Source organism: Dendrobates tinctorius, unplaced genomic scaffold (genome assembly GCF_039654945.1).
Source record: "Dendrobates tinctorius isolate UK_male_01 unplaced genomic scaffold, ASM3965494v1 ptg000135l, whole genome shotgun sequence".
Classification (NCBI taxonomy): domain Eukaryota; kingdom Metazoa; phylum Chordata; class Amphibia; order Anura; family Dendrobatidae; genus Dendrobates; species Dendrobates tinctorius.
The window spans coordinates 4363028-4388254 of NW_027361803.1; the positions used below are offsets into that span (position 1 = coordinate 4363028).

At 42.0% G+C, this 25227-nt stretch overlaps 1 protein-coding gene across 1 annotated transcript in view; it reads right to left on the minus strand.

Moving 5' to 3' along the window:
- The window catches only part of DCC (DCC netrin 1 receptor), a 1068191-nt gene that overhangs the window by 391128 nt on the left and 651836 nt on the right, over positions 1–25227 (minus strand). The window contains exons 6-7 of the mRNA XM_073543872.1: positions 4651–4805; positions 1152–1272 (exon numbers count right to left, since the gene is read on the minus strand). Of these exons, the coding sequence (XP_073399973.1) occupies positions 1152–1272; positions 4651–4805 (276 nt within the window). The remainder of the gene's footprint in view (positions 1–1151; positions 1273–4650; positions 4806–25227) is intronic.

Genomic DNA, 25227 nt, shown 5'->3' on the forward strand with positions numbered 1-25227 from the left:
TGTGTGTTTCCATACATCTATGAATATCTAGAGAATTCCACAAATTTTCTTTCTTTCTGCAACAAGCAGATAAATAATGAATAATACCAGCGCAGGGAAGGAGGCTGTGAATGCAATTACTCGGGGCGTCCGTAGGATTAGATCTAACATTGCTACTCTCATTCCATGGAGTGGAAGGCGAGGAGACTGTAAGCGGCGCCTTCCCCCTGCCCACCCCCCACCTGCCCATCATCCGCCTTCACAGCATCCCATTTATTTGGGTTTCATCGGACCGTAACAGCTGAATAATTAATGTACAAATAAATGTTTCCAGATTGGGATGATATACAGAATTAGGGAGGGTGTCCTAAATTATCTTATGCGCTATCCTGGAATAAAAAAAATCTACGATGGAAGAAATTCTATAACAAAAAGTAAAAAAATCGAATCTGGGAGGAAGATTTGAAATTTGTATCTGGAAAAATCAGATATTTTATGTATATACAATAGATGCATCCATGTGTGATGGCAAAACCCATTAACAGGCTGCAATTCACACCACAACCACTGGGTGGCCACATACAGACACTTGTAGCATAAACATCTCCTGACAGAGTATCATAAAATCATGTTTTTAGTTATCCAATGCCACCCATCTCAGGACAAGTTGAGAAAAACGTAAGGAAGGACAGATCTATTTTTTTTGCTGCAGTCCTATGTAAAAACCACATTTTAATATCATTCACAGATTCAAATGATGAATTCAGCTCTGCTACATCCCCAAAACCGGCTAATACTTCAGATGAAGATAAATCTGTAGTTTTAGATTTACAAATGTAGCAGAGTCCTGGTAGAATTTAATTTGCAGTCCTATGTAAAACCATTTTGGGCCTGAAATGATAAATGTCGTCCGTCATCACTGGGATAGAGGAATGTTATAAAAATTTTTCCCCCATAACAAATGTCCATGAGGATGAACATTTACATATCTCCCCTAAATTTCCAATACGATGATGAACTACTGTCCCTTTAATTCAATATGCGGGAAGGCAACTGACAACCGGGCCGAGCACTACAACATGGTGCCGAGGGCAGTTGTCAGTTTTTTTGTTTTTTTTTAAATTTGAGGTGACATTACAGGATTTCCAATGTGTGTTATGACGGTCACTCACCGGGATCTGGAATGAGGAGCTGCGCGTACGTCTCCGCCGTCCCAGCTTCATTCTCAGCGATGCACTGATAATATCCTTCATCCGACCGCACCAGACCTAAAATCCGCAGATTGCTGCCGCCCTAAAATATAAAAAATACAACATCATGAAGGAAAGGATATAAAAGCGCCGTTTTATTGTTGGTAAATGTAGCAGAGCCACAGCTGGGAAGATTATTATAGTAGGTCTAGCTGCAGTCCCATGTAAAATCATCGATGATGTATAGCGATATCATAAAGATTGCGACTAATGACAAACTCAGCACTGCTACATCTCGCTTTCCAGGGTTTTTTTTTTCTCCTGTTGATGATTGACAGTTTGGACCAGTGGTGGGCACAGACAGAAGAGACTCCAGGGCAAAAACAGTATATGGGCCCTTTGGCTCCTCATGATGCACAATTCCTCCTACTTTGGAGGCGGCAGTGGTAGGGGCTGCACAGGTTGCACCAATGATACGTCCGTCCCTGATTTGCACCTTTGGCCTGAACCGTGCAAGCTTTGAAGGTGCAGCATCAGATGAACACAAGGAGATCGAAGCTGCCTGAATGTATCCAGCTACAGAGCAGCGCTTACAAGCTCTACAGCCAAGAGTCTGTAAGCGCTGCACTCCTTGCCACTGCTGAAAAAAACACAGAGGTGGCCGGTAACTTAGTCAATGATTAATAAACTATAGAATTTAAAAAAAAAAAAAACTTAATTTTTAAGACCAAAGAGAATTTTTAATAAGAAATAAATTGCAAAGTCGCTCATTTTCACAAGCACGTTGCAATTTTACCCCTTTCAAAAGATAAGACAATCCCTTTAATTGGTGAAAATAGAACGCCTCCTTTTACATACTGTACTCGGCTTTTCTCATCTGTAGGTTGTCTTTCTTTTTAATAGTAAAAATATGTCGAAAAAAATAAAAAGTTACTAAAAAAACCCCCACAGATCATTTTAATATGTAAGGTATTTAAATTCCTAATTCTGCAGTGGAAACTCTAGTGGTGGGGGGGAATTAAAGGGTGTGTATTGTTTTGCAACCAATTGCTCTATTGCTGAATATATTATCAATTAAAGGCATTTTCCCTCTTTCGCCTGATCTTCTATTCCTACTCACGAGTTCTGGAATTCAATGGAGCCTTAAGGTCACACGTATATATGTTCCTGCTTCATTTATAAGTGGTGGAACCCCCCCCCCCCCCCATGGTGAGGCATAGTCACTGCTCCTGGGCATAAGTAGTACATATTTTATGGGAAGACCCCTTTAAGACGTTAGTATAATGAGGTCTTGAATGAAAAAGTTTCTACCGTTTTGTGTTTTCAGCTCCATAGCAAACCTATGTGTCTCTATGGTTGCTGACTATAAACCCGGTGCAGTCAGATCTTGAAGACCTTTGACTCCCCTCTCCTTGATACGACCACAAGATGGGAAGACCCCTTTAAGCATGTTTGCATAGTAAGCACATTTTCTTAAAATTCTTCTACCGTTTCGTATTTTCAGCTCTACTGCAGACCACAAACCTGATGTAGTCAGATCCTGAAGTCACAATCAGCTCCCTCACTCCCCTCTCCTTCACAATGACCTGACTACACATTTGTAGTCTGCAACCATGGACACATAGACTGGCATAGGAGCTGTGTACACAAAACGGTAGACTCATTTTTTTTTTTACTTCTTTCAGAGCTACAGCACTAATGAAGTGGATAAACAATGTTTGCAAAAGTATTTACACCCCTTAGTAAGGTGCCCACTCATTGCAGTCATGTACATATCGGTCTTTAAGAATTGCTGATCTCAGCTGCAAACGCCAAAAAGCAGTTTTAATATTTGGTTTTTCTTAAAGTTGCAGGATGAGGCGCGCGTCGGGGCGATGTACCGCGTGAACTTGTTAGCTACTCGTCGCTGCAGCTTTCATCCTCTTTGCGTTACGGCACCTGTGGGAATCGACGCAGGTGGAAAAGTTTAATCGAAATTGTTTCGCCGACAGGCAAACCTTTCAAGAAAGAGATAAATGCCTGGCATCCGATCACACATCTGAACTGTCTCCGAGAAGCCGAGCAGCAGCTTAAGTATACAGCGCATTCCTCACGAGAGAAGCTTCTGAGCGCAGCAGCGCTCGCTCCGACCCGGGGAACGGCACCAAAAACAATCGTCACCCAAGACTGAGAGGAACCAATGAAATCAACAGTCAGGTGTAAGGATTCTGGGGGTTGTAGCTATGCAAAATGTACCCCTATTTTCTACTAGAGCTTTTTTTTGGGGGGGATTAATATTAACCCTTTAATATTCTAGACCATCAGACATACTGACATTAACCCCTTATTGACCCTAGACCACCAGAAATACTGTCGTTAACCCTTTCTTTGTGCTTAACTTCTAGGAATTCTAATATTAACTTTTCCACTATCCTTGACCTCCAGTCACTCTGTGATTAACCCCTTCTCTGCACTAGCTCTTCTCCTACCCTAGACCACCAGGAATACGCGCTTTACCCCATCTCTGTCCCAGACTACCAACAATAATGTTATTAACCCTATTTTCTGCCCTGGAATTCAAACCTTTAATGCCTGAGATCAGCAGGAAAAATGTCTTTATCTCCTTCCCTGCCCGAGAAAGTAGGTATTTTGACACTAACCCTTCAACTGCCCCAGACCCCAAGATACTCATACATAAACCCTAGACCACCAGGGATTTTGACACCGATCCTTATATTATCCTACACCACCAGGAATACAGTCATTAACCCCTTCTTTGCTCTAGACCACCAAGGATTCTGGGATTATTAAGACCTGTACTGCCCTAAATCACCATTGCATTAACCCTTTTATTTTTCCTAGGACAAAAAAAATGATTTTTGCCATCAACCTCTTCTATTTCCTAGACCATCAATTATTTTGATATCCACTGCCTTAGTTTTACAATTACCCTTGACCACCAGGGATTTTGACATTTATCCTTACCTTGTCCTAGGCGACCAAGCACACTATCATTGGCTCCTTCTTTGATATAGACCACCAGGAATCCTAGTATTAACTCTTTAATCCCCCAAACCATTATTGCATTAACCCTTTTCTCTCTCCTAGACCAAAAGTGATTTTTGACATTATTCTCCTTTATTTCCTAGACCACAAATTATTCTGGCATTAACCCTCTCCACTGCTCTAGACCACCAGGACATTGGTGAAACTCTCAATGACCCTACATTTGTTTATGTTTCTGCAGTCCAGTCCCAGGCATTTCAATAGAGCTGAGCTGCAATGCCAGGAACAACCCACGTACAGGTGTGGTGCTGTTTCTGATTTCTATTAATGAGCAGCAGTCGATGGGACACCATATACATTACACAATCAGTTAGTACAATCATCACTAGGTCGCGTACGACCAAATTTTACTGTAAAGGTTGCAAAAGATAGTTTGTTGGTGTCGCTAAAATCGGTGGGGATGGTGGAGTTCCTTCTTAAATGACAGATAACTTACCACTATCTGGAAATAGTCACTGGGGATGACCACCTCTCCATTCTTGGTCCACTTCACTGTAGGAGGAGGCTTCCCGGATACAGCACAATCAAACTCAATGTCCATACTCTCATAGGCATACAGATTGGCGGGGTGATTCAGGAATCGGGGGGGCACTGGGAAAAAAGGGGATAAAAAAGTGTCATAAAGGCCGTATAAGGATAAAGCTGAGCACTCACAGCGAGATGACGACGAGTGCGGCAGAGATCAGCGGCATCATACAACTTTACCATTGGAATAACAATGACAGAACAAGACTGGAGAAATAATTGCAGGAAAATTGTACGAAAATCACACGTGCATTGCGCAGAACACAGGTGAGCGCCATTACTATGCCAACAGCGTCGGCTCCAAGAAAAAACTTATTCTGCTCTTTAATCAGGTAAATCAGTGCTTAACTAATCAGCGCGATCTGCTAATAATTAAGATTATTCTTCTGTATTACAACATGGAGGAGGACGGATCCTGGGAATCCCATGTTATAGATCCTGGGGTAACTCTCATCAGGATACAGACGGTTCATCGTCAGATAGGATGAATGTGAGAAAGGAGAAGGACATCGGAAACATGGAAGAGAGGGAATCTCAGAGAAGTGACATTAAGAATGGGAGGTGGAGAGGAAGGAAGGAACGGAGGAAAGAAGAGAAAGAAGGAGGAAAATGGAAGGAAAGAAGGGAGGGAGAGAAGGGGAAAGAAGGAAGGAATGGTGGATGAAAGGAAAGAAGAAGAAAGAAAGGAATAGAGAAAAAGAAGGAATGAAGAAATGAAAAAGGAAGGAAGTAAAAAAGTGAAGGAGGGAGAGAACAAGGGAAAGAAGGGAAGGAATGAAGAAAGGTATATAGAAGGGAGGAAGAAACAAAGGAAGGGAAGGAAGGAAGAACATGAGGAAGGGAAAATGGAGAGAGAGAAAAAGAGGAAAAAAGAGAGGAAGGAAGAAAAGAAGAAAGGTAAATGGAAAGAAGGAAGAAACCAAGGAAGAGAAGGAAACAAGTAATCAAAATGGAAGGAAGAAGAGAAGGAAGGATAATGGGAAAGAAGGAAATTGAAGGAAGAAAGAGAATTAGAGAAGAAAAAGAAAGCAAAATAAAATAAAAACATAGGATGAAATGACAGGAGAGGGAAGAAGAAAGCAAGGTAAAGGAAGGGGGATGAAAGGGAGAAACATAGAAGAAATGACAAGAAATAAAGGAAGGAAAGAAGGAAAGAAAAAAGCAAGGAACGAAGGAAGGATGGAAAAGGGATAGGCAATAACTGGTTCATTTTTGGTGGTTCGACCGCTGGAACTTCTACTAACTGCAAGAAGAAGAGTCCGGCACCTGAAATCCGCTGCCTCGGAGTAACTCTCGAATCTGCCCTGTCCTTCAAACCACACGTCCAAACTCTTGCCACCTCCTGTCGCCTCCAACTCAAAAATATTTCCAGAATCCGTCCCTTCCTCAGCCCTCAATCTACTAAAGCTCTTGTACATGCCCTCATCATCTCCTGCCTTGACTACTACAACACTCTCCTCTGTGGTCTCCCTGCTAACTCTCTTACACCACTCCAGCCTGTCCTCAACTCTGCTGCCCAACTAATCCACCTCTCTCCTCGCTACTCCCCTGTCTCTCCCCTCTGAAAATCCCTCCACTGGCTCCCAATTCCCCAACGAATCCAGTTCAAACTACTAACACTGACCTACAAAGCCATCCACAACCTTTCCCCTCCCTATATCTCTGAACTAATCTCTCAATATCTTCCCTCACGAAATCTTCGATCTTCCCAAGACCTCCTACTCTCCTCCACACTTATTCGTTCCTCACACAACCGCCTCCAAGATTTCTCCCGAATATCCCCCATCCTCTGGAATTCCATGCCTCAACACGTCCGATTATCCACCACCCTCGGATCCTTCAAACGGAACCTGAAAACCCATCTTTTCAGGAAAGCTTACAGCCTGCAATGACCATTCTGCCGCCTCACCACCGCTTGAGCTACTGCACCCCCGACCTTCTGTCTCTTCCCCACTATCCTGTAGAATGTAAGTCCACAAGGACAGGGTCCCCTCCCCTCTGTACCAGTCTGTCATTGTAAATTTGTTTACTGTTAACGATATCTATAACTTTGTACGTATCCCCTTCTCATGTACAGCACCATGGAATTAATGGCGCTATATAAATAATAATAGTAATTATTATTATTATTATTAAGTATGTGAATGGAGCAGTGGTCGAACATGCCGGCTATCACTTCACTGTCTATGGGACGACTTTCTGCAACACTCCTACAGACAGTAACTGAAGCGGTCATACCTCGGCTTGATGACGGCTCCATTTACGTAAGGAACTCAGGTGAGCAAACTCCCACTCATCCAAAAGTTATTATTGGTGGAAATTTGCAATAACTTTTTATTCAAAATCCCCTTACATTATCAGAAAAGCAGGATGGTAAAAACAATAATAAGAGGACAGGTAAGAGATGTCAGGAGATTGAAGGAAGATAAAAGAGAAGAAGGAAAGCTAGACGTAGTAAAAAGAGTAAGAAGTAAAAAAACCAGATGTCAATCACAAAAAGGAAAGCTAAAGAAAGAGACAGCAAGAAAGTGGAAGAAAGGAAGAAGGGAAGGTGAAGGGAAACAGGAAAAAAAATCCAAAGAAATAGCATAAAGAAGGAATAACAAGAAGATGACAAAGAGAGGAGAACACAGTTAAATAAAGTCATAAATTAATTAAAAAAAACTTTGCATGCTAAAATAAGGACTTACAAAATCAAACAAATCCATGAAAGACACAAAGGAAAGTTCTGCTAATGCCTGACACATTGTGTGCATCCCCTGAATTACGTACAGATAAGACCCTCATTATCTCCTGCCCGGAGAGCCCGGACCCCGCTCCACGTCCCCAAGGCGGCGGTGTATGAACATTATTAGAAGAATGTGCACTTCCTACATGAAGGGTGGAGATGCTGGAAAGACAGCGCAGGAAATCCCTCCAGAATAGATTTACCATATGAAGTGCCCAGATATCGATTCTGCATGTGCTTATAGGAGCCTAAAAGATCTTTCCCACTCTGGTGGCGGCACACAGTATTGCAATTGAAGCCCATTCGCTGTAACTGGTTGTGGCCAAAGGTGGCGCTATTTGTTTTAATCCTAATAAATACTTTGTGGTCTCCCTAAATATTACAACGCTCTTTAGCGTTACGATTAAATTGTCACGGAAATATTGTTGAGCTCTCAGTTCCTTTGACACCATAAAACAGAGAACAAAAGATTAAGACGCAGAATTGTCTAATTATAAACTCCCGTTAAAATGTTAATTTGCTTGTCATCTGGTGATAAAGCTATCACGTACTTCCTTTCAGTCCGATCAACATATTTTACAATTTTCGCCTTGTCAGGTAAATAGAACGTGTCAAATCCAACATTCCGGAATTTACGGGGGTTTTTCGAACCTTTTTACACGATTAGTTTAAGTTTTACATGTTCGTCTTACAACTACTATACATTAGCCCAACACTATGTAGTGAGGACCCAACACACATTCGATGAAAGGCTGTCGAACCTGTAGATTTTGTTGGGACTGGCCGATCGTCTGCCATGTATGAGGGGCTCCTGATGTTCCCCGACAAATGACTACAATCAAGCACTTGGAATTTTAATGGTTGATCCTTTTGTTTTCAGGGGGTAAACTGCTAGTAGAAGAGTTTGTCAGAAGCCTTCTCCACTCTCTCCATTGAAAACACATGAACACTCAAAGACTAGTTTAAAGTTGACCAAACCCTTTTTTTTATGGGGGCTGGTTGAGCATCCGATGAGTATGGGGCAATCGAAAGAGATAGATCATGTTTATAGCCATAAATATGGTTGTTGGCTGAACCATGATCCAGCCATCATCCATCTTTCCCAAACCGCCCCATACGTAACTCAATCAACCATTTATTGGTTTTTACTGGGCAGAAGGGAAAAAGCCAATGTCTCCTCAACTCTGGCAGTGATTTATCTTCTTGGAAACCAAGGATTGGGGGCCTGAATTCACCTGACGTTGAGGGAGAGTGGGGAGGCACCTACATACATTGGATGTTCAACCATTGGGCGTTTAGTTGGATTCTTTCTAGATCCTCAGGCCGTATACTTTTGGGCTATCAAGAATCCCATCAGACCAGAGTCTTGTGAACTACCTCTTGTGACATGTCCAACAACTCTTCTGATTAGTAGATCGACGCTGGGAATGTCGGAGGTAAGAGGAGGTTTACATGGCTCTCATCCAGTAGTCACGAATTAACAACATGGTCATTGGTCCCGTAAATCTTTTTGCTCAACTCTAAGCGTCATGTTGTCATCTGGAAACATCAGCTGTGTCAGTATCTAGTCCTGGAATCTGTTTCTCTTGCCCTTAGACTTGCCCTTAGTTAACATGGATCTTGATGTTTCCACGTCGGCCATCTTGCTTCCTGCCAAAGCTGTATATAAAGCCAGCACCTGCTCTGATTCATTGCTTGTGTATTATGTATTGGACTTTGTGCCTCTGCAGTCCCAAGCCTGGACTTACTATCCCTGTTGGTCCTCTCTTAACGGCGGAGTCCTCTGCCAACCTGCACGTCTGGATCCCTGCCTGCTGACCGAGTGATTGCTGAACACTTGACTTCAGGAACCTCTGCCTGACTACACCTGCAGTGAAGTAAGAACTCCAGCCAGCTAGTGTGTTCCTCCGCTCTGCAAGAGTCTGTGTCTTGTGCCCGCATTGCTCAGTGACTTTGCATGCTGTGTCGCAGAGTATCAGCTCTGCTATCATATTGACTGAACATTTATCTGGACTTATATGCTATATTGCATTCAGATCATTAATACAATATTGCTTGCACAACCCACTGTGTCTGTAGTCTCTTTGACCTAGCCACTGGTGTCCAGTTGTATCCACTAGTATCGTGACAGGATACACAAGCAATGAATCAGAGCAGGTGCTGGCTTTATATACAGCTTTGGCAGGAAGCAAGATGGCCGACGTGGAAACATCAAGATCCATGTTAACTACAGTAAGGGCAAGTCTAAGGGCAAGAGAAACAGATTCCAGGACTAGATACTGACATTGTCTCGCCCATCACCCGGTTGACACAAAAGAAGACAGCATTTATTTGGTCCCTTCAAGCCCAAGAAGCATTCTCTCGGCTCAAGACCAAGTTCACGTCAGCACCAGTACTGATCCACCCTGACCCGGAACTCGCCTTCATTATTGAAGTGGATGCCTCAAACTGTCCCACCGGGGCTATACTGTCCCAAAGAACAGGTGAGAAGAATTTACTTCATCCTTGTGCTTTTCTTTCCAAGCGACTGTCTCCTGCCGAAAAGAACTACGATGTAGGAAATAAAGAATTACTGGCTATCATCGCCGCCTTCAAGGAGTGGAGACATCTTCTGCAAGGAGCCTCACAGCCGATCGTGGTCCTCACGGATCACCGCAACCTTGAGTTCATCAGGTCAGCAAGATGCCTGACCCCACGGCAGGCGCGCTGGAGTCTTTTCCTTAATCAATTCAATTTTACAATCTCTTATAGACCAGGTTCTCGCAATGGAAAAGCAGATGCTCTATCCCGGATGTTCTCCACTGACGCTGTTCCAGATGCTCCACCTAAGACCATACTTTCTGATTGCAATTTTGTAGGAGTCATTCAGAATCAAGATTTGCTGCAGGTCATCAAAGAAGCTTACAACTCTGATCTTTTCCTGTCTCAGCCATCTGATGAGGTAAGCCTTCTTTTTAGGAATGGAGTTTGGACCCGGGAACGGCGCCTCTACATTCCTGAAGCCGTGAGGTTAAGAGTGTTGAGATTGGTTCATGATTCCAAGGTTGCAGGGCACAGAGGAATTCAGAAGACTCAAGAATTCTTATCTCGCTTCTTCTGGTGGCCAGGTTTTCGGAAGGATGTCCAGAAGTACGTTTCATCTTGTGAGGTATGTGCCAAATTCAAGGTTCCACGTGCCTCCCCTACTGGTCTGTTACAGCCTTTGCCGGTGCCGTCTCGCCCGTGGGGATCCATTTCTATGGACTTTATTGTAGAACTGCCCCTTTCTGAGGGAAAGAGTACGATTTTGGTGGTGGTCGATCGCCTGACCAAGGCGGCCCATTTCATCCCTTGTTCCGGTTTACCCTCTGCGAAGGACACTGCTGACCTAATTATCCAGAACATCTTTCGCCTGCACGGGGTTCCGGATGAAGTTGTTTCTGACCGTGGAGTTCAATTTACTTCAAAGTTTTGGCGAAGCTTTTGTTCAGCATTAGGCATAGAAGTTAACTTATCTTCTGCTTTCCACCCACAGTCCAACGGGCAGACAGAACGTACCAACCAAACACTAGAGCAATACCTTCGCTGCTATGTTTGCCATTTGCAAGATGATTGGGTAAGGTTACTCCCCTTGGCCGAATTCTCTTATAACAACTCCCAGAGTGCCTCCACCAAACAGTCACCATTCTACGCTAACCTGGGATATCACCCTAGCATTCTTCCCAGATTACCGGTAGATACATCTTTACCAGCAGTTGCCGACAGGATCTCTTCACTTCAACAGAACCTTGAACTTCTGAAAGAGACTTTGGGTTCCGCACAAGAGAGGTACAAGAATGCAGCTGACAGATTTCGCAAACCAACACCAACATTTAAGGTAGGAGATTTAGTCTGGTTATCTACGAAGAATTTAAAGATGAAGATCCCTTCCCCTAAGTTGGGACAGAAGTACATTGGTCCTTATAGGATCAGTGGTCTGGTAGGTGCTGTTGCATGTCGCTTAAAACTCCCAAGAACACTGAAGATACATCCTGTCTTTCATACTTCCCTACTAAAGACTGTAGTACCAAATCCTTTTCCAGGACGTTCATCTCCTCCTCCCGATCCCGTTCTTGTGGATGGTCAAGAGCAGTTCATCGTTCAGAGGATTCTGGATTCAAGAATCTACAGAAATCGACTGCAGTATTTGATTAAATGGCAAGGCTATTCCTCAGAGGAGAATTCCTGGGAACCCGTGGATAATATTAACGCCTCCCGACTGATGGAGCAGTTCCATCAAAGGTACCCTGGCAAGCCTGATTTAGGGTCGTCCGGAGGCCGTTCTTGAGGTGGGAGTAATGTCAGTATCTAGTCCTGGAATCTGTTTCTCTTGCCCTTAGACTTGCCCTTAGTTAACATGGATCTTGATGTTTCCACGTCGGCCATCTTGCTTCCTGCCAAAGCTGTATATAAAACCAGCACCTGCTCTGATTCATTGCTTGTGTATTATGTATTGGACTTTGTGCCTCTGCAGTCCCAAGCCTGGACTTACTATCCCTGTTGGTCCTCTCTTAACGGCGGAGTCCTCTGCCAACCTGCACGTCTGGATCCCTGCCTGCTGACCGAGTGATTGCTGAACACTTGACTTCAGGAACCTCTGCCTGACTACACCTGCGGTGAAGTAAGAACTCCAGCCAGCTAGTGTGTTCCTCCGCTCTGCAAGAGTCTGTGTCTTGTGCCCGCATTGCTCAGTGACTTTGCATGCTGTGTCGCAGAGTATCAGCTCTGCTATTACCTTTTATCATATTGACTGAACATTTATCTGGACTTATATGCTATATTGCATTCAGATCATTAATACAATATTGCTTGCACAACCCACTTTGTCTGTAGTCTCTTTGACCTAGCCACTGGTGTCCAGTTGTATCCACTAGTATCGTGACAAGCTGATGCACTGACGATAAAGGTGATTTTTTTCCACCAGTGATCGTTCATCCACTCATCACCAGCAGGTTTACATAGGGTCATAATTAGGAATTTAGAGTTCTTTCGCATTTTGGATTATCGGCTGATGGAAATGTGCCGTCATGCTACTGATCACATAAGAGTATGTCAGGGGTTACCGACGGATGAAATAGTTTGTGTTTTGTTTTTCTTAAATCTTCTCTAATTAAAGTCAAAGTAAAATGTTCCTTTCAGCGGTTCTGTCAAACGGGAGCGGTGCACCAGGGGTAAAACATCTACAGATAACTCAATCATGACCGCTTCTTCGGATGTGAACCCTGACAAACCTTCCCTGTAAATGTGATAAGCTGGATACCGATACATTCCTTGTATTCTCCATGAGGCGCCTTGTACTTTACATTAAGTAGCACTTTGCATTCTATAGAGAACTTGATTCTTAACCAAGATAACTTCTTTCTTTATCTGATAACGGTTGTGACTCCAGAGCTGCAATCTGTAACATTATCATAATGGAACATAATTGGTTTGCTCTGTTCTGGATGCGCTGGAAAACACTGGCCATGTATTAAACCGCTACAGGACAGCGAGTATTAGCATTACAATTTACTTTGTCACACAAAGCCGACTCGGAGCCAAGGGCAGACGCTCTCGCCGCATCTTTTGGGAAGAAATATACAGTTATTTGTAATCTGCAGTTCGGTCTCTGCTTTCTAATCTGAAACTTACGGGGGTCTTCATTGCGTTCTACCCATTCTACACAGGTCTCTTCAACAGGTTGCGTAGGTAGTGAACCCTAATGGGCTAACCTCAGGATGGGACCCATGACTGGTGGGGGTCATACACAGCGTGTACATACACATACGACTTCGACTCTTCCACCCCATAAGGACATGGCACTGTGCTGCTGCAACAATGAAAGGGATCCAGCATTGGCTGCACTGCAACCTCTTCTTTCCGATGAATGACGGGTCACCGTTATTCAGACCTTATGCCTTGCTTATGGATACATCATAATTTTTTGTGTCTCGGAAATGCAGGTTATAAAAAACGGGACCGATCAGAAGTGGGAAACTGGAAGGAAGATGCAGAAAGGCTCTTCTCTGCGAAATCTGTGCCCAAGACGATGTATGGAGAAGGTTTGTAGAGTTGGAACGATCCCCTTAAAATAAAAGTGTTATTATACTTTATACTAGGGAAGGGGCTGTCCTAATAAGACATATAAAAATCACTTCACCTGAAAGGGCCTGAACTCTAAAGAGGTATTCCCGCCTTGGATATTAAAGCCAAACCCAAAGGATGTGTTACAGATGTCCTATTGTGAGTCTCACCTCTGAACCTGGTACCTATCTTGAGATGAGGGCACTATAAACACAATAGGGAATGGAGATATGGCTCCTCGTGGGCGGGTCCTTCCATTCACTAACAATTAAGAGAGACAAGAGGACTCTACTCCTACATTCTTAGGCTGTGCCACCAATGTCTAAAATGGGAAAAGCCCTTTCAGAGTGTTATTTTTCCCTTATTTAAATCTGATATCTGCTTGCACACATATGCTAGGACTTGGAGCCGATGACTGCTACGTGACGTCCCTTGTCAAGGGACAGAAAGATTTGAAACCGGGCGAACATATTATTCAGTCTTAGCCATCAGGTAGAGAAGTTTACAAAATTTAGTTGATTTGTTGCTCCGGCATATTCCGAGATCTTCATCTCAAGGGCACAATCTCATCACATCATCCTGTCTCTCCTCATTTTAGGCTTTTTTATTTTCTTTATTGCTAAGAGAAAACATATTGCGCCGACAACTCAGAAAAGTGGAAAAACGGTAATAAATATTTATCACAAGTCTAGGGAACAAGGATGAAACAACGGAACCGTATGTAACAACTATGTCAACAACTACGTCAGAAACAGCAATGGTGTCCTTTGATATTCCACATTTTTTTCCATAGGGGACAATGTTGAGGAAGAAGACTAACTGATTAGTCTTCTATGTGGATTTTAAAGTATGAGACGCCAACGCCGCAGCGTTTCAGAGGCGAGCGTACATGCCTTAAATCATACAGAGACACACATCAGCTATCAATCTATTGTCTTACTGCAGATAGGGCAAAGGGGGGAGGCTCCTGCTGCAGCCAGTTGTCTTCCAGCCAATCACAGGACAGTGAAGGGGAGGGTATGGATGTTGCTGAGAGACACACAGAAGATTTCTTTATCTTTATATATAGTTTTCAGTTTTAATTGTAAAATCAAAAATGAGACAAAATAAGAAAAGGAGAGGATTAAGGGAGGAGTTTCTGGAATTGTTTGTTTCTGTGGCTGTGTACATTTTCTTAGTGTACTGTCCCTTTAAAGATTTTTCGTCTTCGAATTTCTTAAAAATGTAGGGTAAAAGATATACACAAGGATTGAATATAATAGCGGGAGTCCGTGTATAATCTATGGGACGATCTCACTGGCCTCTCTCATTAGTTTCCAAATATTTACAAAGAATTTCGCAATCTAAGTCCCGGGTCAATTGTCCAAAGAGTGAGAGCAAAATCCAAGCCTCGAATACAATAGAAATAATGAATTCCCACAAGAAAGACTTTCATGTCGCTTCGGAGAAGAGATGAATGACCTATTTCTTACCTGAGGCTTTTTTTTACTGATTTGTTCTCTTGCCCGTTACACATCACGTCCAGATCGGTACATATATTGTTGAATATGCCGGAGACTTGAGGTTCCCACATCCCATAAGATTCACATCATCCAAACCCGCCGACATCATCAGGGTCAACCGACTGTCTAATCAGTTTGGGGACTTCCAGACTTTCCGCTGACCAGTGATGTTGGGGGACAGAAGGATGCGATTTCGGATCCCTTTGTTCAAGGTGAAATGAGTTGCCAAAAAAGAAGTTGGCAGCGGCACTCTCAAAGGGAACGCAAGAGCACTCAGCGGAGCCAAGGACTAAGGGTGTAGGGAGGAGTCGGAAGAGATAGCAACATGCCAAACGATTGACACAACCATTGCTTAGCCGACAGCTATGGTTGTGGTCAGTCTATGGCTGTCAAGGTCATTCGTGGTTCGTGAATTTGTCGTGAAGTCAAAAATTGGTCTTAATTTACTTTTTTTTTTTTAACTTAGGTGAAGAAATCTCCATGCCGGGAAAGGGGGTACATTGACTAGAGTTACGCCAAATTTTGCAATGATTGACGAATCAGATGAAAACATCTAGAATGGCTAGACTAAAAAAAAAAACAAAAAAAAACAAATGAAGACATAAAAACTTAAAAAAACTGCACAAATAGAATAATGATATAGGTGCAATAGAAAAGGTGCAGAACAGGTGGAACTAGAGAAAGAACAGGTGCAAAGGCAAAGATTAATTGGGGCTGAAAAGCGATTTAAACCCCCCTCTCCCTTAGAGTAGTATAAGACCCAGCCTTATTTACAGATGACACTACAGAATATCTGGATGATAATGCAATGTCAAATATAAAACTTGAGGAATCACTTCAGCTCAATGCCAGAATGGTTCTGTAAAGCATTGGATAAAATGGTATTTTTCGGTGTCAATCACAAGTTTAGCTTACATAATATTCGGAACTATTGAATGCAATTTATTAATATCATTAAAGAGGACCAAACTGGCATTTATTGCTTATCATTTATTCCTGCTGCTTCCATGTCTATGCCCTTTCTTTTAAATAAGACATACGTTTCCAGAGATATTGGTCCTTTTATGCAGTGATAATTTTTATAGTCTTCCCAAAGGTGTGTAGCTCACAGGATCCTCTGGGGCGTGTCTGTCGGCTGCTCTGCATAATTACCATGTGAGCCACACCCCCTTATAAATACCACAAAAATTGACACTGGATTAAAAAAAAAAAAAACAACAACCATATCCCTGGAACCGTTTTGCAGATTTTAGAAAGGAAAAAAGTGCAACACTCAGAGGCACAGCGGGAATGAAATCAGAACAAAAAGGACAAATTTTGAACTGGCGACAGATTTGTATTAAAAGTTACATCTAGAAAACCCATTTACACAAACACATATATATTCAAATTAGCGATTGTCAAAACTTCAGATACTTATTTACCAGCATCGCTATGGTCTCAAGAAATAATCATTGAAATATATATTTTTTTAAGTGGACAATCCCTTTAAGAATAGACAATGAAGACCCACATGACTCTGAAATTGGTATTAGATGGGGTGGAGAAAATCCCATCATTATTAGACTCATTCTCTTAAATAATCGGTTCCCCATCCCAGTCTCTGAGGACTCTGGGTTTGATCAATATATCAGACCTCAAAAGCATAGTAGTAACTCTAAAATCATGGGTCACAATATAAAAACTAATAAAGGCCTCCTTCCCCTTAAAAGAAAAAACATATATTTATCCCAATGCTGCCCTTTCATACAGCAGAGAGGCTGCACGTCCCCTCATGGGTAAGGAGGAAGGACAACATGAGACCTTCTGCTCCGCCCCCTACAGCTCCGCCCCTGCTTAAAAGTGACTTTCAATATTTAGAACCACTTTTAAAAAAAAAAACTGCAGAAAAATGTCACACTTTTTATCATATTTTTTCCATTTTCTATGATTTATTTATGTTGCAAATCCATTTCAGGGAAGGCAGCGACAGATTAACACGTTATTTGTTCAGCTTGATCTGTATTTTAGAACAGTCAGGACTTGACTATAAAAGAGCCGCCAACAAAAGAGGACCTCCCCCGTGATGGGATGCCGGCTACTGACACACTAAGCTTCAACATTTAGCCAATCACGGAAATTTTAAGACGTCTTCTTGTCGTCAGATCCTCCGGTGTCCTAATGACTGACAGAAGCGTCCGAGCTCCATTTATTTGCTGCCTGAAGGCCTCTCGTAGGATGACAAATAACATCCGCTGCAGCGCGGGCATTGGATATGGAAAACGCAACGTAAAGTCAATGTCAATCATCGGACACCACTTTATTTACAATTTTGATTTCCTAATATATCTAAATAGGGAAGTTGTGATCAGGAAATGATCCATTGCTGAAATTAGGTTTCTGTGCAAAATGTAGGGTTTTCAATTTTGAGAATTTTTTTCTTTTTCATATTACAATTTTTATTAAAAAAACAAAAACAGTAATTTTGCAATTTTTACACTGACAACTGGGGTAATTTTATACTCATATTTCCTGTCCATTCAGGCCTTAGGAGCAGAGAAAGGATTACACTGACAGGTAGCACATCTGTAGACAGTATTCATAATAGGTGATGTCAAAGCTCACCTCCTCCTCCTGTACAATGACTGATAACACCTCTACATACAGCAGATAACACAGGATCCACCATTCACAATAGGTGATGTCACAGCTTACCTCCTCCTGTACAATGACTGATAACACCTCTATATATACACAAATCCACTATTCACATTAGGTAATGTCACAGCTCACCTCCTCCTCCTCCTGTGCAATGACTGATAACTCCAATATATATAGTAGATAACACTGGATCCACCATTCACAATACATGATATCACAGGTCACCTCCTCCTCCTTCTGTACAATGACTGATAACACCTCTATATACAGTACATAACACTGAATCCACCATTCACAATAGGTGATATCACAGGTCACCTCCTCCTGTAAAATGACTGATACCTCTATATACAGTATTTAACACAGGATCCACCATTCACAATAGGTGATATCACAGGTCATCTCCTCCTGTAAAATGACTGATACCTCTATATACAGTATTTAACACAGGATCCACCATTCACAATAGGTGATATCACAGGTCACCTCCTCCTGTAAAATGACTGATACCTCTATCTACAGTATTTAACACAGGATCCACCATTCACAATAGGTGATGTCACAGCTCACCTCCTCCTGTACAATGACTGATAACACCTCTATATATACACAAATCCACTATTCACAATAGGTAATGTCACAGCTCACCTCCTCCTCCTCCTCCTGTACAATGACTTATAAATCCACTGTTATGAGCTCATTTTCTGCTCCACCAGTTGAGAGTTCTCCTTCCGTTCTCCCTCTGGTGGTGACAGGAGGTAGTGAAGTTGGTTTAAGTGGTAGTGATCTGCCACCTGATGAGGAAGATAACGATTGGATCTCTGGAGTATCAGACTGAATATAAGACAGCTGATGCCCTATCCTGGTGTTGGTGATTCAGTCTGCTTCTCAGGTCTTGGACTTCAGCTCTCTTCCATTTTTCTCAAGTTAAGTTTGTTTTTTGCTAATGTTCACACTTGATTTTGTTGGTCTATTCAGTTTCTTGTGTGGTCAGCTTGCCCCTGCTGGGGCTATGCTGAATTTCCACTCCTATTTATCTGTATTTGCCAATTTGCCTTTTTGTCCCTTATTAGATTGGCCTCTTTTTGCTCTGTTTCAGAATATTTCAGAGTGCTGATATAGTGGAAGAAGTCTAGTGACGTCAGGGTTAATTTTGCTATCAGACGTGTTGGACATTATTTTGGTAGGGTTTTTTGGCAGATTGCAGACAGTGTCTTTCCTTTCCTTTCTAGTTAGTCGGGCCCCATCGTTTGCTCAGCCTATTTTCCTGCCTGTGTTTGTGTTTTCATCTTGCTTCACCGTCAATACATGTGTGGGGGCTGTCTTTTCCTTTGGGGTCTGCTCTGGGGCAGTTAGTTTTCCCTTTTCTTGCTTTAGGATTATGTAGACCTCCGGCGGTGACGAGGCATCTAGGAACAACGTAGGAACGCTCCACTGCTACTGTTAGTTGTGTGGTTAAGATCAGGAATCTGCAAACTGCATAGTTACCTGGTTTTCTGGGACTTAGCTTTTTGTTGTTCCTCCTCGGTTACCCATTCATAACACTCCACTATATATAATAGATAACACTGGATCCACCATTCACAATACATGATGTCACAGGTCACCTCCTCCTCCTCCTGTACAATGACCGATAACACCTTTATATACAGTAGATAACACTGAATCCACCATTCACAATAGGTGATATCACAGGTCACTTCCTCCTGTAAAATGACTGATACCTCTATATACAGTATTTAACATAGGATCCACCATTCACAATAGGTGATATCACAGCTCACCTCCTCCGCCTGTAAAATGACTGATAACACCTCTATATACAGTAGATAACACAGGATCCACCATTCACAATAAGTGATGCCACAGCTCACCTCCTCCTCCTCCAGTACTGATAACACCTCTATATACAGTAGATAACACAGGATCCACCATTCACAATAGGTAATGTCACAGGTCACCTCCTCCTCCTCCTGTACAATGACTGATAACACCTTTATATACAGTAGATAACACTGAATCCACCATTCACAATAGGTGATATCACAGCTCACCTCCTCCTCCTGTAAAATGACTGATAACCCCTCTATATACAGTAGCTAACACAGTATCCACCATTCACAATAGGTGATGTCACAGCTCACCTCCTCCTCCTGTACAACGACTGATAACACCTCTATATACAGTAGATAACACAGGATCCACCATTCACAATAGGTGATGCCACAGCTCACCTCCTCCTCCTCCAGTACTGATAACACCTCTATATACAGTAGATAACACTGGATCCATCATTCACAATAGGTAATGTCACAGCTCACCTCCTCCTCCTGTAGAATGACTGATAACGCCTCTATATACAGTAGATAATGCAGGATCCACCATTCACAATAGGTGATGTCACAGCTCACCTCCTCTGACTCCTGTACAATGACTGATAACCCCTCTATATACAGTAGATATACATGTATATAAGAGATGGTCCTTTAACATCTTTACCAAATTATTTTTTTTCCGAAAAGATTATTTTTTTTTCTGCTGCACACATTTGCAAATGTTTACTTTGAAAGTTTTGCGAAGAAGAAAAAAAACTATTTTTAATTCATGAATTTTTATTTGACAACTTTTAAATGTTATATTATGTATTATTTCATGGAATTATTGTTTTCATTTATTTTCTCCAGTTCGGGGACTGTATCGCTATGTGACTCTTTGTTATACTCAGCCGTTTAGCAATCGGCAAATGTTTACCAGAATTTTTGCTGCCGGTCTAAAGTAAATTCATCTTAATAAAAAAAGTTTGAGAAAGGGCAAAAAAAAAAAAAAGGAACAAGAGACGATAGTTATATGAATATTTGTTCAGACTCATTTCAAATTGCCATTAAGCCCCCAAAACGCTTTTCGGTTGCGGTTTGCCACACACACAATAATTAGCGGCATCTGCGAGTTGTATTATTTTCATATTTGTTTGTGCAATTTACTTTTTAATTTTCGAGGAGCATCTGGTAGTTAAACATCACATTAAGACTGTGACTGGAGTCTTACAAATAAAATCTATAAATACATGACAGATGGGACGAATTCAATCCACATAAAATATTCAGACAAAAAAAATATAGAAAATTTTTTTTTGATTGCTCTAGTAGTTTTTGATTAAAAATGGTGTTTAACATAGTTTAGTATGTGACATTTTCAGATAATTTACTTTTAGGGGATTTCCACTTTAATTTCTTTCTATCAAGGTGACCCCCATTTACAGTAGGTCATACCGACCCTTCCCCATACTGGGTAGTTTCCAATAATGCCCCCTTTTAGGAGTCAGAATACAGAATTTCTGATCTTATAGAATCAAGCGTCCAAATAATTCCTGGCAGCCCATTAATATAAGCGGTCGCAGGTAATACTACAGCACTGTGCAACATTTGTTTAGGTAGGAGATGAAAAATGTTGCAAAGAACGATTTCAAAAATAGTAGTGCTAATAGTTTCTTTTTATCAAATAACAAAATGCAAAGAAAATTAACAAAAGAGAAATGTAAGTCACATCAATATTCGGCATGACGTCCCTTAGCCTTCAAACCAGTATCAATTCTTCTAGGTACTCTCGCACAAAGTCATACATTTTATAGGATTATTGTCAGGTGTATGAGTAACAGATTATACCAAAGAGGTGATAATGATCATCATTTGGAGGATCAAATCTGGGTGAGAAACAGCCAAGCTTTACAATAATGGTGAGCTTATGGAAGAGAGTTCCAGATCACAGGCAAACTTGGCAAGATTGAGCACAGAAACAAGACACAAGGTAGTTATACTGCATCAGCAAGGTGTTTCTTAAAGGAAATCTGTCACCCTTCTTTTTGGCTTGCAGCTGCCGGCATAGACATCGGGGGCTTATCTACAGCATTCTGTAATGCTGTAGATAAGCCTCCGATGTAACCTGAAAGATAAGAAAAACAAGTTAGATTATACTCACCGGGGTGGGCGGTCCGGTCCGGTGGGTGTTGCGGTCTGGTCCGATGCCTCCCTTCTTCGTGTGATGATATCCTCTTCTCCCGTCCTGTAATGGCTGCGGCGCAAGCGCACTGCTCTGCCCTGTTGAGGGCAGAGCAGAATTCTGCAGTGCGCAGGCGCCGGACCTCTCCCGAAGCCTGCACATTGCAGGACTATGCTCTGCCCTCAACAGGGCAGAACAGTGCGCTTGCGCTGGAGCCACTACAGGGCGGGAGAAGAGGACGTCATCGCATGAAGAAGGGAGGCGTCGGACCGGACCGCAACACCCACCGGACCGGACCGGACCGCCCACCCCGGTGAGTATAATATAACGTGTTTTTCTTATCTTTCAGGTTACATCGGAGGCTTATCTACAGCATTACAGAATGCTGCAGATAAGCCCCCGATGTCTATGCCTGCAGCTGCAAGCCAAAAAAAATAAAGGGTGACAGATTCCCTTTAAGCAAAGATTTCATGATGTGCTGTTCAAACTCTTTTAAAGAATCACCAAGAAACTGGAAATGTTGGGGAACTTGGCCAAGGAAACTTAGTGCAGCAGATGAAAGACACATCACGCTTACTTTCAGATCGGAAGATGTTCAGCAGTGCCATGAGCGTAGAACTGGCAGAAACCAATTAGACCTAGCTACACCCAATCTACTGTTCGGAAAAGTCTGGCCAGAAGTGAACATCATGGAAAAACGACATACCTTTGATATGAAAACACGACTAAGTGGCTCAGCTGTGCATGAAAATAAGAATGTGAAATATTTGGTTGTAACTGAAGGCAGATTGGTGAAGGGCTAGAGAGCGGCACCATAATGAGGCTGTGCAGGAACAGTGAAGCATGGTGGAAGATCCTGCAAATTTGAGGCTGAATTTCAGCAAATGGAGTTGGACAGTTAAGCCGTCAGACGACGAGAGGGCAGTTTTTTTTAATTAAAAATCACTTTGCGGCAAATTGCAAATTTTGCGCAAAATTGAAGGTGAATTCGATTTACTCATCTTTACAACATTTTTGCAGCAAAAATGAGTCGGAAAGAAAAAAATCAGACGATCACATCCACATCATAGATACCAATGGAAGTAAACGTTTTACTTGATTCATGAGTAATAATTACTCCTTTTTAAAAAATAATAGTTCAAAATTGAAAAATTTATATATTTTTACATTTTTCATTAATAATACAAACTGTTTTTTTTGTTTTTTTTTAAGGGCTCATGCACACTTGTGGAAGTTTTCTTCCTGAAAGAGCTCCCCACTTGTCCACAGGCAGTATCTGGTATTGCAGCCCAGCTCCATTAATTTCAATAGAGGTGAATATATATATATATATATATATATATGGTATATGATGCCATCAGTCACCACTTTTCAGCAATCCTGCCATAAAGTGTTTCTTTGTAACTTGCTCCATCTGATCCTTTTTAGTCTGGTGTATGAATTTTTCCATAGACCTTGCCGGAGCCGGCGCTGACATCAATAGGGGCTAAGATGAATAGTTTGAGTTGACTCCGAGCCGAAGCGATGTTACAATGCCTCCGATTTCAAGGTGAAAGTGTAAAGTCTTAAGGATGCGGCAATTATTTAGCATATTTTGGGCCAGTCAATAACGCGGACGCGTCCCATATCTCAGGATGAAAATGAATGCGGCACAACTTTTCTACAAGGCCAATAGTTTATCATTCTTACCGTCTACTCGCTTAAGAACGCAGCGATCGGGCCAAGTACGGCGGGAATGGATAACGAGAGAGCCGGAGGAGCTTCGGCCATCGGTAAATCTGACCATCGGTCTTCATTCAGCGTAAAGGGGCACCAAGTGTTTGACTTGTAAGATACGACAGCAGATTAAATACTCTATCGACTCGGAAGGAAAAAGAACGACTGAAAAAAATGGTGAGATGAGCAAATACAGGCAGAAAAAAGACGGAAATAGCTCCTCCATCCAGGTATCGATCACTGGAGAGGAAGCTGAGGAGACATCCGAGGCCGGCTGAGATACCTGCCCCCTACTCTAGATAATTCCCACTTGTTGGAGAAGTTGGTGCCCCCTTTTGTTAAGACCCTCAGTTGTCATTTGTGAGACGTTCTGGCAGTCCGTTTTCCCTTCAATGAAATATTACATAGGGTCCAGTAGAGGTAAACGAGGTTAAAAAAAAATGGTACAGATCTATCAAGATCATGTTTTCAGATTGATTCATAGGAAGGCCAGAACCCTATGAGGCAGACCCTAATTGCCCTATATTAAGGGATAAATTCCTCCCCGACTCAACGTACAGCAATCAGATTAGTTCCCTGGATGAACGTTCATCACAGAATCTAGTACACATAACCTTTAATATTATATTTAGCAAGAAAGTCATCCAGTCCTTCCTTTAGCTTGTTTAGTGAACTGACCATTACAACATTGTGTTGTACAAGCTTTCATAGTCTCTGCTTTTACAGTAAAGAATTCAAAAATCTCCTGGCCTGTACAATGAATAATGCAATAGTCTCAACTTTCACACAACAAAGCTTCTATAGTCTCACTGCTCATACACTAAAAATTCCATAGTCTCACTGCTCATAAAGTAAATAATCCATAGACTCACTGCTTGCACAGTAAAGAATCCATAGTGTCACTGATCGCACAGTAAAGAATACATAGACTGACTGCTCGCACAGTAAGGAATCCATAGTCTCACTGCTCGCACAGTAAGGAATCCATAGTCTCACTGCTCGTACAGTAAAGAATCCATAGTCTCACTGCTCACACAGTAAAGAATCCATAGACTCACTGCTCACACAGTAAAGAATCCATAGACTCACACAGTAAAGAATCCATAGTCTCACTGCTCATACAGTAAAGAATGCATAGTATCACTACTTTCATGGTAAAGAATCCATAGTCTCACTGCTTGAATAGTAAATAAGTCATACTTTCAATGCTTGCACAGTAAAAGCATAGTATCATCTGTCACACAGTACAAAAAATCATAGTTTCACTGTTCATACAGTAAAGAATCCATAGTCTCACTGCTCGTACAGTGAAGAATCCATAGTCTCACTGCTCGTACAGTAAAGAATCCATAGTCTCACTGCTCATACATTAAAGAATCCATAGTGTCACTGCTTGTACAGTAAAGAATCCATAGTCTCACTGCTCGTACAGTAAAGAATCCATAGTCTCACTGCTCATACAGTAAAGAATCCATAGTCTCACTGCTCATACATTAAAGAATCCATAGTGTCACTGCTTGTACAGTAAAGAATCCATAGTCTCACTGCTCGTACAGGAAAAAAATCATAGTCTCAATGCTTTTACAGTAAAGAATTGATAACCTTACTCCTCGATCATTAAAGAATTCATAGTCTCCCAGCTCTTCACCTGTGATTCTGATGAGAGCCTCTTTCCTTTAAACCTTCATGCTGCATAGTACTTTGATACTGATGATGGCGCATTATACAGTAGTTATCATTGTATAGAGGTTGGGGTTTGTCCCTCTTCTCGTGTCTCGCAGGTGTCGGTCACATTCTTCCTTTACCATTTCCTGAGATGCGATGT